We start from the raw sequence: 16,070 nt of genomic DNA, 5'->3' as shown, positions 1-16,070 counted from the left end.
TTTGCATTTTCATTGAATGGGAAATGCTGTGTGGTTTCTTCTCGCCCTGTGCATAATCAATTCGTGAAAACTTTTCAAGAAAACAATGATATAATCATTTTTTCGAGACTATTATCATTTTCGAATGTGTGATAAAGCTGGTTAAAGCTATTTTAGTCATTTTTAGGAAATTGCTTAAATAAAATTAGACCGGCTTTCTGATCTGATTTGTAGGAAAATAAAACTAATATGCACGCAAATTTGGAGCCATTATATTATGCGTACGTTCTACATTTTCATCCAATATAAATATTTTACATAGAAATCCAACCCTAACATTGCATGGGTGTATTATCAAGCATAAATGAACAAATTCGAATAATGATATATGTGCATTTTGCTAACTGTAAGAAACTACCTTTGTCCTTTTTACCAAGCAATGGAAATTTGTTTTTAAAAGACATGCAATCACGTTGCGATCGAGTAAATTTATATAATTTGAATAGTCTATTTGTCATACCTTTGGGCATTTTTAACTTAGTCTTTTATTTGAGAGCAAAATTTAGCGCTTGCGGCTCAATTTATGCGGTCAGTTTTCTCGCAAAAAGTGCTTCACGTGAAAGAGCCTCTTTCCTCTCTCTGCTAATCCGAGCGGCTTTTTTCCTCTTTTCAGAACGGAACGTACGCCTGCTCCTCGCTTTGTCCTCAGGAGGCACTTTCGCCGGACTGCAACCACCCGCGGCTAGTGGAGGTACCAGGCCAGTGTTGTCGCGAGTGGATGTGCGACAGCGTCGAAGGTACGTAAACGTGCGGTGCGTTGTCCCGGGATTACGTGCAGCTTGAAAAAAAAGAGAAAAAGCGGCGTGCCCAAAATTAAGCGAGTCGTCCGCAGCCATAAAATAATTTCCGCCGCGCCGCACGCAATAAAAAAGTTAATTAAGAAGAGTCGTGTGTGCGTTCGCGGTAAAATGGGCCTTTCACTCCGCGCGCCTCACTTTTAAACGCGTGTTTGTTGCCGTCAGCACGCTCTAATGCGCGCACTGAGTCCTCGAATACGTTTAACTCTGAGCTGACACATACATTTGTATACATTTAAATTGTGCAAGTCATTAAAACTGTCGTGTATTTTAATATAAAATACGGACATGGCTTTAAAATATTCATCTGTGTGAAGAACATAAATGTTCACAATTATAATCTGTGAAACAAGAGACTATAGTGAAAATACGATAAATTTTATTATAATTTTTCTAATAAATTATTGGTAATGGTGAAGCAAAAATTGAAGAAAGCCATATTTTTTGTTGCTTGGAAATTTTCTATTATTTTCCTTGAGACAAAATTTTGGTTTTCACAATTTGTGTCTATTGGAGCTAAATTTCAAGTCGGCGTTTGCCCCTCATCTTTCATGTGTTCCTACATATTCAAAGGAAATTTCCAAGCCCTCTTCACGCGTCAGCAGTTGTGCTGCTAAACAATTTGGAATTCGGGAAGAGTGAGAGAGCGAGTCTGCTACTGGATTCCATTTCGCTGCGCGTGAAATGAGACATTTTTGCAATCCGAGTGTGAAAGAGCACCGTCGACGGCATGAGCGCATTTTTCGCTAACCAAAAAAGAGCCAAAAGCTGGAGCGGAATTCACGGCTCGCCCTCGCTCTTGCGGGGATTCTGGCGAAGCGAGCGAACGCTTCTTCCTCTCATTTATTATGCACATCACCCACAACGCCGGGTTAAAAACAACACTGAACAGAACAAGGAGTAAGACTCGCTCGCGCCGTGTGCATATTTAATTAATTTAACCACCGATGGCGCTGCTTTTCAATCTGAAAATTCCTGGAGAGTCTTTCCGTTCCATTGAGAAACACTCTCCAGTTTCCAATATAAAGTTTTGATTGGATTTCTCCTGTGCTATATCGAGATGGTCTTGACTTAATCTTTCTGAGCTTAACTGAGAAATAATTAAACCGATCGGCCTTCTGACTTTCTAAAAAATTGAAAAATTGCATCAATGAAGGTTCGTTGGCAGTTAGACCATCCATTGAGCTGCATAATATATCCTATTTATTGCGGTTGCAAACACATAAGCAAAATAATATAATTCCGAGAATCACTCGCAAACAGCAATCAATCTGTTGATCAACCGAGTGGCTTTTTATGACCAACTCCGTGCTAATGGAGTGCGGAGCCGACAAGCATAATGCAGCCAGCCCGAGCGATGATTTGCAATGCAGATTGGCACACGGCTGCTGGTGAGCGATTGGGAGCCGCTTCTCTGTAAATATAACTGCGACACGAGGTGCGAATGAGCCCTAATAGGGCGGCAATCAAGCGACTAGCAACTATTTTCTGGTACTGCAGCCCTGGTGCGAAGGCACACATACATAATTGACGATGTTTGCGCTTAATGGGTTTATGCATGTGCGCAAATTTGCTCGGTGGCGTCGCCGGCGTTCCGCTGTGGCAATTCATTTGTAAGCTGATTATACCTGCAGGATGTGTTGCGGCTCAAATGGAGCAGAAGCACGCCGGCTGTTCTCTCCCTGCATCATCCCTGCTCGTCTCTAGGCAGATATCCTGCTTCGCTTGTTTGTCTGCTGCGAGTTGTTTACTCCTCGTTCATCTCATTTCCATTCACAATGTCTGATCGCAACATCAAACGTGAATCGCGTTCAAATCCTCCATGTCGTCGTCGTGAGGATGAGATGTGATGAATGGCGTGGGATTTGTTTGCAGAGTGCAATCTGTGCTCTGCGATTGATGCAGAAGCTTGAGCATTTTGATTACATTGTAATTGTATGCTTCAATAATGTAAAAGCAGCTTAATAAACTTGATATTAAAATAATTTATACTTTTACTAAGTTTCAATGTTTCATTTGGTTTGTGACAATTTTGAGAGTGTTAGCAAGTTATTGCGAGTGAAATTATAATGCCATTTGCCGTTGGAATCGTTTTAAAAAGCGGGAAATTACTCTAACGAGACATAAAACATACAGCTTGCTTTGAACCGAGAATACAAAATGACATCTTCAAGTACATCTAAATTAATTAATTAACCTTCAATCAAAATAATTTAAAATTTAAATTGAATGCAGTTTTTGACTTCACATCTCGACATAATTATAATTAAACAAAAATAATCATTTCATGTAAACGATCCAAATTTTTTCCGTTCGCGCGAAAGTTTATGGAATTTTGCCTTGACCGATTAAGAATGAAAACGATTTTAAAATTGGAAAAATTCCAAGATAGAAGTGCAAGTTACCGATTTGCTTACACAGTCAGGAGGATAAATTTAAAAACTGTGCACGGAGAACAATCACAGAATCGATTGGAGTACTGGTAGAGCTATTTTGGCTTATCCCAAGCCTCGTCAGAAAACCTAGCTATTGAAATACCCACCAGTCGCCTGGTACATGTGCACACAGACTGACCGTGAATATTTATTTTCTAAGGGACGAGCGTGGCTCATCCACAACCCCTATTATACCGATTGACTCTTTTTGTCTCCTCATTTATATTCTCAAAAAATATTTTCATTTTTTGATTTCAGCCCAGAGACCACCCGAATGTGAGCACCATTCTAGCGCTTGGAGCGAGTGTTCTGCGCCCGACTGTGGGCTTGGTGTTTCCAGAAGGGTTTCCAACATCAACTCTCGCTGCGTTCCAGAATCAGAAGGTCGCCTCTGTCAGATCAGATCGTGCGAACGTGAGCAGAATGCCAAGGAGAAGGCGGAGCACGGTCACAAAATAAGAGTGAGTATATTAATTTTCCGTTCTCTCATCATTTCTCTATCACTAAGTTAATAATTTTATTTGAGCGTGGTCGTAACTAGACATGTTTTCGAACTCATTCTCACCATTCAACGATGAAATTAACATTTAATAGCAGTTAAAATTTTATTCATGAAATATTTAATTTTTCCTGAACAAAATAATATTTTTGAAGCTAAAACCTTCGTATTATTTTGGTTGTAATATTAAGGGCATGCATTCAATCAAATTGGCACGCTCAATTGGAGTTCCTCGGATATATCTCGACTGCGGCGTTGGAAATGCAGTAAACCGAAAAGGCTGAACTCGACTACAATCCAATTCTGCCGCAAAGGCAATAGAGAAACGAACAGCAATCGAGATATCTTACAATTTAGATTGGGAGATTGAAGAAGTGGGTGGCAGGCGAATATTCGATTCGAGTACGCTGGCAAATCGGCTCTGTTTTGGGCCGAACAACTCTTGTTTACGTAAATAGAGTGCGGCAAGGGCCTGGTTGCGATTACTAGTCTCCGGCAGCAGCGGCGAATAAATCCACCACGGCCGCGCGCGCGCGCGCGCGCGTACACACACACACACGCAGCGCACATAAGGCAAATTCTGCTGGCATGACGTGCATGCATTATCATCAGCCGAATTACATGCGAAAAGCCCTGCTCAAAAAGACGAATGGAGAACGTGGATTTTGTACAGTGACGTTCACTCGACTCCTTTCACTATTTGTTTTGCCTTTGGGTGCTGGTGATTTCGCAATGGACTCAGGCGGCATTACTGTTTTGTTCCACAGGAGTAATTAAATTCAATATGCTTTTACCGAGTACTGCACCATTTTCTATTGAATAACAATACTGTCACCCCGGATCTGTTGGCGAGTTTCAACAATATCTAATTAGCTTTAACTCAAACTACAGTTAAGTTGAACAAATAATGTAGCTCGCAAAACAGAATAAAGCAATAATAATGACGTCCTCATTGTCGGTAAAATTTTCATTACTGACTCTTCCTAGTCATGAAATATGCTAACGGAATATTCTGCTCACTCAGCAGTTTGTAACTCCCACCGCACTCGCAATAAATCTGCGGCGTGTATTTTGAAGGCATATCGATTCCATGTCTGCCGCTTTGCACCTTCCCAGCATGCGTGATTTGGCTTCGCAAACAAAAGTTCTTGACTTGCAACCAAGGTCCTTTAGTGTGGCGTCAAAATTAGCCCTTCAGCAGCGGAATCCACTGTGGTTTATGTGTTAGCATAACAGCGCATTAAATGGAAGTTGGAATCGTGTTGCAAATATTTTGAATTAAAGAAAACAATAATTTTGAATAAAGCAAACAGGAATCATTGAGATTTCAAAAAACGGTTAATATTACATAGCAAAATCATGAGAGAATCTTAAAATCTATATGCAGATGCGCCTTACAAAGAAAAGTAAACTGTGCCGCATGGCAGTAAATTAGTGCGGGTGGCGTATACTCTAGTAAATCAACTTGCTGTTTCGTATTTTGGCTTTGAATTATTAAAGCCGGAGTAGATTACTTGTCTCAAACCAGCCCAATATTATCCACTTGCGTAAACGCTATTTCAGGACTCCAAAATGGAAGAAAACTTATTATACTTTATCACGAAATGTGATGAGCAAAGAGTTTTTTGCTCTTATGTGCTCACTCATTTTAAAATTTTGACGGGCAAGCATCACACGAATAGCAAAAAAGTTTAAACATTGTGGATAATAAGACCACCAAGTCTAATTTTTAACGGGAAAATCATTTTCAGTTTAATAAAAAGAAAAAATTATTTGCTAAAAGCTATAAATTTCTACGAGGGATAGGTTAACGTAAAGAGAGTGTACAGTTAATTCAAGCATTGTAAATTCTGCCCCTCTATTTCGTTAAGTTTAAAAAATATTTATATGCAAACCAAAATCTTAATTCATCCCGTGAAATTAATTTACTTATGCTAGAACGGCGCATAGTTGGTGTACTTTCATGCACCTCCCAAATCCGAGTAGGTTATGACGTGAGCCAAACGCAAGCATACAGCCCCCATTAAAGGCCAAACATCAACGATATTCTCTCGCGCTGCAATAGCTTTGCAATGTGAGCCAGAATACTTAAAAGTTTGAGAAAAACCATTGAAATTTATTCAATTCAATTTCAATTTCGTTCATTTAAAAAAAAAACAGTCGTGAAAAACACAGCAAATCACATTTAGGAAAAATAAGACTTTTGCAGTGTTAGCAAACAACCTACTGAAACTCATGATTTAAATAATAGGAAAAGAAAAATTTACCGCTACTATCCACACTACAGCTTACTACACAACATTTGACATCATATAATTTTACAGTAATTTTTAAATTGGAGTAAACACGGACACAATTAAATCGCGGACGGAAGGAAATTCCATTGTTGCATGATTAGGAATGAGTCTTTGCTTGCAGCCGCAGCCCGTGTTTCTCATTGTTCTGCCCACCATTATTCTTTTCGTTGCGTTCATGTCTGTTTATCGCTTTAAAATTTTAATTTTAATAAAATAGAGACTTTTTAGTAATTTGCAATTTGTTGATATTGTTATCAATGATAAACAGAGTGAGAATGAACAAAATAAAATGATTTCAACAATTGTTTTAAGATGAGTATTAATTATATGATGCAACTTATTTTAACGAAAAATTTTTATTTCGCGCATTGCAGCGTGGCCACGAGTGCAAAGCGACGCAGAAGGTGCACCAGCCCGTGCGTTTGCGGGTGGGCCAGTGCTGGAGCCGCAAGCTGTTCTGGCCCAAGTTTTGCGGCGACTGCAGCGTCTCGTGCTGCTCGCCGCAGCTGAGCACCACCAAGCAGATCGACTTCGTGTGTCCGCACGACGAGGCGGCCAGCGGAGCGCCCGGCCTGATCGAGCAGGCGGCCAACCAGGTGACCGGACAGCTGTGGCACCGCAAGACGCAGCACCGACGGTGGAGCGACGCCGACGAGGAAGAGGTCGAGGCGGTCGAGGCCGAGGAGGCGGCTACCGCGGCCAACGCGACCACCACCGTGCGTCTCGCGGTGCAGTGGATTCTTAAGTGCGCGTGTGCCAATTCGCCGTGCCCGGAGCGACTGCACCGCGTGCACCGTACGGCTGCCCTGTTGCCTTGAGTGGAAATTGTGTGCGAGAATAAGAAAGGGTGAATCGTCACGACCTAACAGCAGCAGTACTCCAGCGCCTTTCCAAACGCGCGGCAACGCATCTCCTGACGAGGCTCATTCCTGGCTTTAGGTTTGTTTAGATTATATATAATGAAGACCTCCTCAAATCTTTGTCAGTTCAATAATTTTTCTATTCCAAAGGTTCCCTTTTGTGTAATCGTAATCTGATCCATTTTAAGGGGGAGTTTAGTTCCTACAAATTAAAAGCACATTTTCAGAGCAAAAGTTATTTTAATATGTTTTGAATTAAAAATGATTTTACTTTTATATGCGGCGAACTTTGATATCACACGATATTCAAAAACTCTATACTAATTCATTTGTTTAATTGTTGTAAAAAATGTACAAAATACTTGTTATTGTTAACTATGTAAATGGGCATCAAATTTGAAATTAATTTTGAGGTGACTTTAAAGGTAGAGCCTTTTTATAAAACACAATTATTCTTACTTGGAGGAGGCCATGGTTAGTTTAAAATAAATAGATAACCCCAGTCTTAAGCTTTGAGATGTTTCTAACTAAACCAGGAATCCACATTGGCATGCGTTGCTTGCGTCCAATTGTCAGTAGTAAAAAATCAAAGTCGGAGAAAACGCCTTTCTAGCTATATTACAACTTAGGCAGGAGTGTTGTCAAAATGGGGCCAGCTCTCAAATTTCCTAATTTTCATTAGATTGCAATTCAAATTTACTTCAAATGATATATTAACAGAATGGAGTTAGCCAAATAATTACGGCATTTTAAAACTTTGTAGCTAAAAGAGGTGATTTTTCTGCTGATTTATAGATCGTGCTGCAAAAACGGCAAAAAGAGTTTACCTTGAATAGCACTTGATAATGGCTGATAATAACGCAAAAGTGATTAGAGAAATCATATTTTTCTATAGAATCTAAAATCAACCCAAGCAGCACTGTATTCCTACTATGAGTGTTGATGCTATAAAAGTTTAAAAATGCAGTTGCTTTCTGTAAAAGGTCCGCATAGATACATAAAATACACGCAGAAAATTCAAATGATGCGCTGCAGTTCAGGAAAATTAACACACGCAACGCTGTATTTAAATGTTGAATCACATAACTGTGTGGAAATGCTGAGCCATATTGCAGAAAGTGAGCGCTGCTACAGTAAATCCTGATTTAAAATTGAAATTACAATGAGGGGGAAGAGCATGTTCGCGCACATATCTGTTGTTGAGTGTGTTGTTACATTAAACATTGAACTGTGAGAATACTTCACTTATGAAAGAAAATAAGCATTACTTTCAATGTAAAACAGTGTCTATAAAATTGCAAGGATCTCGAGCACAGTTCCTTTTATTGTAAAGCTGAATCCATATCAGTAAAAATTGCAAAACTCAGCAAATCATGTGTAAATAAGAAACCATCATGTGTAAATACATATTGCGATCGGGCGAATAAAAGTAGCGAGAACTGTTAGTGAGGAGGAGAGAGTGCCGGTTGCGATTGCCATGCAAATTTGTCAGAATTGAAAGCAGGTGCCACTCAAAGTGCCGCCAGATCGCCAATCCAATTGTCGGCAGCCTCAGTGGATATTTGTGTTTTGCGTGTTGTCAGGCGATTTGTTGGGTAAAATAAACATATGGTGTTTTATTGGAAAATCAGCGCTGCGTGCTTTTATTTATTCCGTGCATGCGTTCACAAAACATCAACAGACCGTTCGGCGCCGCCACCAGCGTGAGACACTCGTGAAAGGTAAACCCGCTTGCATTCAGCTCGCGGTCGCTCGCATTTGCATAACGTGATTTGCGCTATATTGAACGATTAATTGCCAATCAAACACCTCCCGAATCCTCGGATTTGAACGCGTTCTATGAATGAAGCTTTACTATTTCATAGGTGATATATATTTCACGATTTCAGAACTCAGCACATTTTATTATGCTCTGTTTAAGGTGGAATATAGTGCATTACAAAATTCACTTTTTTTATTCTTATAGCCAAAATTGTTCTTTTGTTAGTTTGTGGATTTAGCTAATCAACATCTTCACAGGGAAAATTTTCAAAAAATTTAATTCATTTTCGTTTGAATTTCACAAAGCCATTCAACAAGAAAAACGCATTTGTGATTCTGAACAATGTTTTAATAAAAACTCATTCAATATTCAATATAAATCTAGTCAGAATACAAAAGATTCATTACGTTGAAAGTCCAAAAAAATATTTTTTTACTGCGAGAAAATTAAAATCTAAACTTATAAACATTTGTTCGTACTGGCCGTACTGGCAAAAAGGAATAATTTGAGGATATAAATAATTTAAATTAAACAGTAAAATGTAAAAGCAAAATCGCAATTTATTATTTATTATTTAAAAGGTAATAATGGGCACAGGGAAACCCACACAAAACCTGTCCCACACAGGAAAGGTGCATTAGAAATCTAAACTATTACAAAAGATCAATTTTCCCTGATTTTCTTAAAACTTTTCAGTTCTTGCCATGACTTATTGTGTTGCTTAAATTTTAAGCTACATGTAAAGATGAAAAAAGGATTTTTCCTGAGTTTGGAAGTACCATTCCTCTAAAAAATTATTGTAATTTTAGCAATTTATTGACTAGTTAAGTTTAGCTCATCATATACAATTTTTGAATCTTGTTAGCTAAGGAGCTAAAACGAACTGACTACCACGCAGCTACAAATCCAAATCACAGTTCTAAAAACATTCCAATGATTAAGTTGTGGAGCCATCCCAAAATATCAGACTGAGATTTCCACGAAAGGAAACGTCGTGAGGGGCTTCGCTCTCCTTGCTGTTTCTTCTCGGTGATGACTGCTGCTTTCCCCCGCCCAATGTTGGTGTAATGATCGTCCGTGCAGATAAGGTTCTCTCTCTTACTCCGTCTATATAAATTCGCACAAGCAGTCGGCGCGTGTGGTGTAATGCGAGCGTGAGTGTGCGCTGCCGGCTAATGTGATTTCGTTCCTGTCTCCGATATTATTGGGTTATTTTACCGAGCAGAATGTCGTTGTCCGATGAGCTGGATGTTGATTTTTGCTTCGAAGTTGCTCTTCCGTTGGTGAAGCAGGCGGGCCAGGTAATTGGCTAAATCTTTTTCCGTTCCAATTGTAAAAGCAGATTTTGGCTAAAAGAGTTGTATTACGAGAAGCAAGTCTTTATGTACCATATATTTACTGTTGAAACGTAGGACTAAAAAGTTATGAGCGAATTGAAATCGATCGTGAAGGTCACACTGTTGGTGGGATCAAATAATTCGACCTCAATTCCGTAGGGACCAACAATGGACCTAGCCTATTTTTAAACAATTTGAATTTCTCAAGAATCTACTCTGGAAATAAGATAAATTAGGTTTTCTAAATAATCAGAATTAAGAATAAACAAGAATATAATTAATTTGAGAATATGCATTTGTTTTTGTTAATAATTCTAGCCTAATTTAACATTTGGTCGTTTTAACGTTTCCCTTATCTGTAGCAAATATATTATACCTGTTAAATTCAAATCGTGATAATCGAAACACGGTGGTGAGATTGTGTTGGTGGCCTGGTGGCAAAGGGAGCTCGGCGTGCTCAAGAGTACTTTGCCTTTATACAGCTGGACGCAGTTGTACCTTGAAGTTAAATCACATCAAGGGAGGCAATAAGTAGCATTGGAGCAGGGGTGTCATTTTTGGAGCCCTAAAACGTAATTAAAATGTCTGGGTCACCTCGGAGTCCAAAATTCTGGTGGATATTTCTGGATAACTGATATTTTGAGCTCCCAGAACACTTCAGATAAGAAAATACTCACAACAGAACCATAGAATATGAGCTACGTGGACAGAAAAAATTAAAACAACACTATTTATTACATTTAAAATGCGCTGCGAGTGCAGAGTGCCAGACGCTTTGGAGACGAAGTTATAGTGAAAGTACCGCTATCGGTCCTTAACCTTGAGTGCGACGAGATAAAAACTCTTAAATACCAAGGTGGGCTTCGTCGGTATCACGTGTGTGTTTTTCTACCTAATATGAATTCACGGCCTAATTTATTGTTAAGTTAATAGCGCATGAAAAAGTCGATGCGCCAACACGAACTTTGGTTTATATAAAGCTCTTTTTGCTATACCACAGCAGCTTGGCTCGCTTCACAATATCAACTTTGACAACGGCACATATTTTCTGGAGCAGCCAAGGCAGCCACTCTGCCGTGCCATTAATCTTATCAGCATGAATATAAATCACAACGCCGCAAACACATAATGTAAAATCATTTGTAACGGCCTGCTTGCGTTTTGCTGCCGGATTTTTAATAAATCTAGCCACCTCTTTCCTCGGGCGGGCGTTTGCTTCCACTATAATGTGCGTTATTTACTGCGTATTTATTTTCATCAAGTGCTGCGGATAATCCGCTTTTTGTTCAGCTCGATTTATTGCCAGCATCTGCAATTTCGAAATAAAATGGGCAATAAAATAAATAAACGTCCGCGGGTCTAATTTTTTCGCCCTCCGTGATTTGTGGAATGCTAAAAAAACATTTTCACCCCTACGGCTATCTATGACCCGCACGTTGAATCAATCAAACCCGGTCCTGATGTTATATAATAGTTGCCGGTAAAAATAAATTTCGCACGCAAAATATAAGCCAGCGGTTCCGTCAACGGCAGATGTTTGGCTGATTGATGTTGCAGAATTTATTTCTCGTGCTGAAAAAAATTACGCTCGCCATCATTCACCAGCCGCCAGCAATAAAGAGCCAGATTATCTCGTGCTGCTCTCCTGTATCGCGGCCAATGGGGACAAAAAGCGGAAAATCGACTGCTCGCCTTGTATTTTATCTTCAAAATGTATAAAGTACCCGCTCGCATTCATCTTTCAGGAAATATTGCGAGGCTTTGAGAACAAAGACAAAGAGGTGCAATCAAAAAGTTTCGCCGATGATTTATTGACTGAGACTGACCGACGTGTCGAAGATTTATTGATTGCCAAGCTCAAAGAGACGTTCCCCTCGCACAGGTAAGCGGAAAGTCTGCAACGCTACTTCAATCCTGATAGTGTCACAACATTTGTGATCAGGTTTCAATGGAAATCGGAGATTATTGGAAAACATTAATACAGCTTTTTATTCCTAAGCTTTATTTTACGTTTTTTTAAATCTGCTTTAAACAGTCGTGTTGCAAAATAATCCTGTTACGAAAAATCTCAGAGCCGAATCACTGGCTTTGATTATCTTTTAATGGAAATCGGCTTCTTCAAATACAACAGGCCGTTTGACGGCTTTTTGGGGCTCCCTACCAACACGAGCTTGCCCAAATCGCTCTGATTTGTTAATAAAAAAAAATTGTCATAAAAGAAAACGAACATAAGCATTATTTGATAAATCGATTCAAAAATTTAAAAAGCTTATTACATGGGTATACATTATAGTTTATCCCCCGCCGCAGGTTCATCGGCGAGGAAAGCGTATCCTCGGGAGGCAAGTTCATTGCGAGCACCGCGGAACCAACATGGATCATCGACCCTATCGACGGCACGACCAACTTTGTGCACGGCTACCCGCAGGTAGGTGCCGATAAATAATTAATTAGCAGCGAGTGCGTAGAGAGTATCGCAGCGCTGTGTGTGCGTGGCCGCAAAATTGGAGGGTGCGCCTACCCGCTGATAATGCACTCACCGCGCACACAGCCTCCGCTTGAACATATTATTCTTGTTTAAAATTAATCGCGCGTAATACGAAAAGTTGAGAGTCATTCTTCACGAAGGCGCGAGCACAAAAATGCGCTGGCCAAATGAAATTTTAATGCTCAAGTTTCGCCGCGCGTGAAAATTGCACGAGCAGCTTTCTTTTCGCTTTCTTTTCCGCCTGCCTCTCTTCTCAGCTGCTTCTTGAGCAAACAGCAGGGGATGAAGTGGGTGGCAAATAATTCATTGTTAGCTCCTTCTGCCAGGGTTGTGTGTGCGAATCTCTCGCCGCTACTATACATTTGCTCCGCTTGCAGGTGTGCGTGAGCGTGGCGTTGTGGGCGCAAAATTGTCCCCAGCTGGCGTTCGTCTTTAATCCTGTTCTGGATCAACTCTTCACTGCCAAGAAAGGACGGGGTGCCTTCCTCAATGGGCGAAAGTTGAGCGTCTCCAAAACGACTGGTCTGTCTGTAAATTAATAGCCTTCCATATAAGTCGCACTCCCGCTAAGATTAGAGCTAGCCGCAGCACTCGCGCGATTTTTGCTTCCCGTTCCTCGCAAAGGGGACAAAAAGCACGCAGTTTCCTTTGGTGCTGAGCGGTAATCTCTCCGCCGTAGCTTGCGTTGAAAATGATGGCTTCAGCTTTGTCTCTCAACTTTGCCGTAATATAAGTATGCCAGAAGATACCAAATAATAAATTTCAACCTCAGTGAGAGCAGTTCAAAGATGTAGGGAGAGCAAAGGCTGCATTTTTCACTCTGTGATGAAATCGTCGTCTTTTTTATTAAAACTCACCCAGCAAGTCTACAATTTTTGTAATTAGGGATGTGAAATGAAGGCAGTACATGACCGGTCTTAGATTTTTCGGTGTCCAATAGTCGGATCAGAACATCATTTATATCCCATATTTCATTTGTATTTCAAGCTTAAAAGAGCCTTATCTTTAGTTTTTTTAAAATTTATTTTACAGCTGTGTATTCTAAATTTTGAGTTATTTGGAACAAAGAATCCTTTCCTTTAGTGTGATTTATCTTGTCACTTGAGGGATTCATTAGAACCGTTCAATTTCATCAACCTTAATTGTTATTTAGGCAGTTGCATTTAATAAAAAAATAAAGCTAACAGATTTTTTAAATGTAAGAGGAGGTGGATAAATTTAACTCGAAACATTTTCTTTGCTGGATATCTGTCAAATTTCAAAGATATACAAATGAGAGTATAAATAAACATACCTGCCAATTACTTCAAACAAGATGAGTTGTTTAATTTTAAACAAAAATAGAAGCTAACTCGAGTGCCTGTGCTTTGAGTCATGTAGAGTGTTTTAGAAGGTTTAAAGAATGGTTCAAATAATGGCTTAAAACTGCATGATTTGTGTTGGGGGATTGCAAGCTCAGAAAGAAACCGATCTTATTAATTTCCCAGCTCTTTCTCGTATTATACGTGGCAGAAGTGCTTTTTAAAATGAAAAGGATTTTGAAACAAATTCAATGAAGACAAATTTGATTCCAGATTTGAAGCAGGCACTTGTCGGAGGTGACATCCTTGCATATCAAAATGAAGTGGACCGCCTGGAAGTTTCCATCGCAAATGCCAAGAGCGTGAAAGCAATCGCCAGGGCGTGAGTAATTGCAGTGAAAATAATACAGTCAAGCGACGGGACAACCTGAATTCTAATTTTCCTTGCCGTCGGTTGGTAGGAATTCAGTCTGGCGGTACGTCTCGTAAAGCTCGCGACTGCCGACTCCATAATGCGGCGCGTGACACATGTATAATTTATTGTTTGCAGTTTCCGCATACCTGGATCTGTAGCGATTACATTAGCATATGTGGCGATGGGAGGCCTGGATGCGTATTTCGAGCAGGGACCCAAAAGTTGGGATTTCGCAGCCGGAGTTCTGCTGGTGACTGAAGCGGGTGGCGTCGTCCGCAGCCTCCTCGGTGAGAGAAGCACGCAGCAAATGGGCGAAACCCACAGAAAACACATACCGATGCGTCTGCCGGGTCTTTTTGCTGACGAAGCTTGTCCCGTCTTAAACTGCAAAATTATGCAAATCCTTTTGCGGGATAGGCGCGAAAACCACGGATTTATCGTACGCCGATGACGCGCGTTGCACGTCTTCTGTGTTTTATTAAGGGCGTGCTGAATCGGCCTTTCTCGCAGATGAATTAGTTCTCAGTTTCAGATTGGAGCAATTATGTCTGCCCGCAAACTAATCCACTCTTGACAAGATAAATCATCCACCGCTCATTTCATTTTGTACTTTCCACACGAGAAGTGCTGCGCAAGCTTAATTTTGTAGACGAATATCTAAAAATCCCTAACAGTATATATACGTGTGAGATCTCCGTAAATTAAATCAAATCTCATTTAAATTGAAATAAAGTCTTCATTGCTCGCCAAATCTTAGACTTGGGTTTAGTGTTGATGATTCGAAGAGTGCCCATCAAAAAGAACGACCAAAGTTACAGCAGTCATTATTACTGCTCTTTAAAAAGGCATTTTAAAAAAGTCCCCAACGCTTTTTCAAATAACTTAGTGCCAGTATGATCACTGCGCTGCTGTCTAGCGAGGCACAAAGTTGTGTCATCAGCAGCAGCACGCGATCAAGCAGTAAAGAGGATACTTAGGTCTCAATAATAAGCTTTGCGAGGAGGAGCCATTAGGGCGCAGCAAAGAATGTTTGATCTTGAAAGGGCCAGGCGCAATACTAGTCTACGCCGTCAAACCGTGCACTCTTTAACACTCTTTGCTGACTATTTTGCATGTTGATTAGAGTTTATCGATCTCTGCGGCACTGCCTGAATTGCATGTTCGTACGGCGGCAGCAGCAGCAGCAGCAGCAAAAACACAATAAGTCTGCCAAGCAGGGTGTAGTTATGGCTCCCTTCTCGAGAGCTGCGTGAATACTACAAGAAAGGGTTTCGTAATTAATAATCGATTACGCTTTTAATATTCTAAACCACCGCGACGGCGTTGAGAATATTTACATATTTTCCGCGACATTCTAGGAAAATTAGGTCATCTTTATTGCGGAATATTAAGTTTTAATTGATATTGTGACCTCCATATAATTAGAAACTTTGTGCTTTGCAGGAGAGCCGTTTGATTTGTTCGGCAGGAATGTTCTCGCGACCTCAACAGAGCCACTCGCAGACCAACTCGCTGCTATCTTGAAACCGTTCCCTTGTGAAAGAGAGGGTGGACCAGGACCGTACAAGTTTTAAGTTAAATATCTCAATATAATTCCAAGTTGTGTAATGTACAGTATTGAGTTTCTCAATTTGAGGTGTATATAAAATAATTTTCAATAAATAATTATCTTTGAATACCATCTAATTTTATTTTAAAATCCTATTTTAATATCCTCCTTATGGCTGAAAATAGTAAAAAAATACCTTGGTACGTATATTTATATACCATATTATATTATGAAACGTAACTCCATAGGCTTCTGACCACAACGCCATGGATGTTTGTAAAGTAAAGAAGC

The 16,070-nt window shown here is 40.0% G+C and overlaps 2 protein-coding genes across 3 annotated transcripts in view; both read left to right on the top strand.

The window, feature by feature from the left end:
- Positions 1 to 8,557, top strand: part of Ccn — a 60,090-nt gene extending 51,533 nt beyond the window's left edge. For both annotated transcript variants that reach the window (XM_065484679.1, XM_065484681.1), the window contains exons 5-7: positions 653 to 776; positions 3,530 to 3,732; positions 6,442 to 8,557. In XM_065484679.1, coding sequence (XP_065340751.1) covers positions 653 to 776; positions 3,530 to 3,732; positions 6,442 to 6,885 — 771 coding nt within the window. In that variant the 3' untranslated portion in view covers positions 6,886 to 8,557. The remainder of the gene's footprint in view (positions 1 to 652; positions 777 to 3,529; positions 3,733 to 6,441) is intronic.
- A 1,237-nt stretch (positions 8,558 to 9,794) lies between these two features.
- Positions 9,795 to 15,906, top strand: LOC135940125 (inositol monophosphatase 1-like). The gene is made up of 7 exons (XM_065484894.1): positions 9,795 to 9,990; positions 11,772 to 11,908; positions 12,337 to 12,454; positions 12,892 to 13,036; positions 14,089 to 14,197; positions 14,366 to 14,517; positions 15,674 to 15,906. The coding sequence occupies exons 1-7, from the start codon at positions 9,916 to 9,918 to the stop codon at positions 15,802 to 15,804; spliced, it is 867 nt and encodes a 288-aa protein (XP_065340966.1). The 5' UTR covers positions 9,795 to 9,915; the 3' UTR covers positions 15,805 to 15,906.
- The last annotated feature ends 164 nt before the right edge of the window (positions 15,907 to 16,070 follow it).

Source organism: Cloeon dipterum, chromosome 3 (genome assembly GCF_949628265.1).
Source record: "Cloeon dipterum chromosome 3, ieCloDipt1.1, whole genome shotgun sequence".
Classification (NCBI taxonomy): Eukaryota; Metazoa; Arthropoda; class Insecta; order Ephemeroptera; family Baetidae; genus Cloeon; species Cloeon dipterum.
This window is presented reverse-complemented; position numbering and strand designations above follow the sequence as displayed.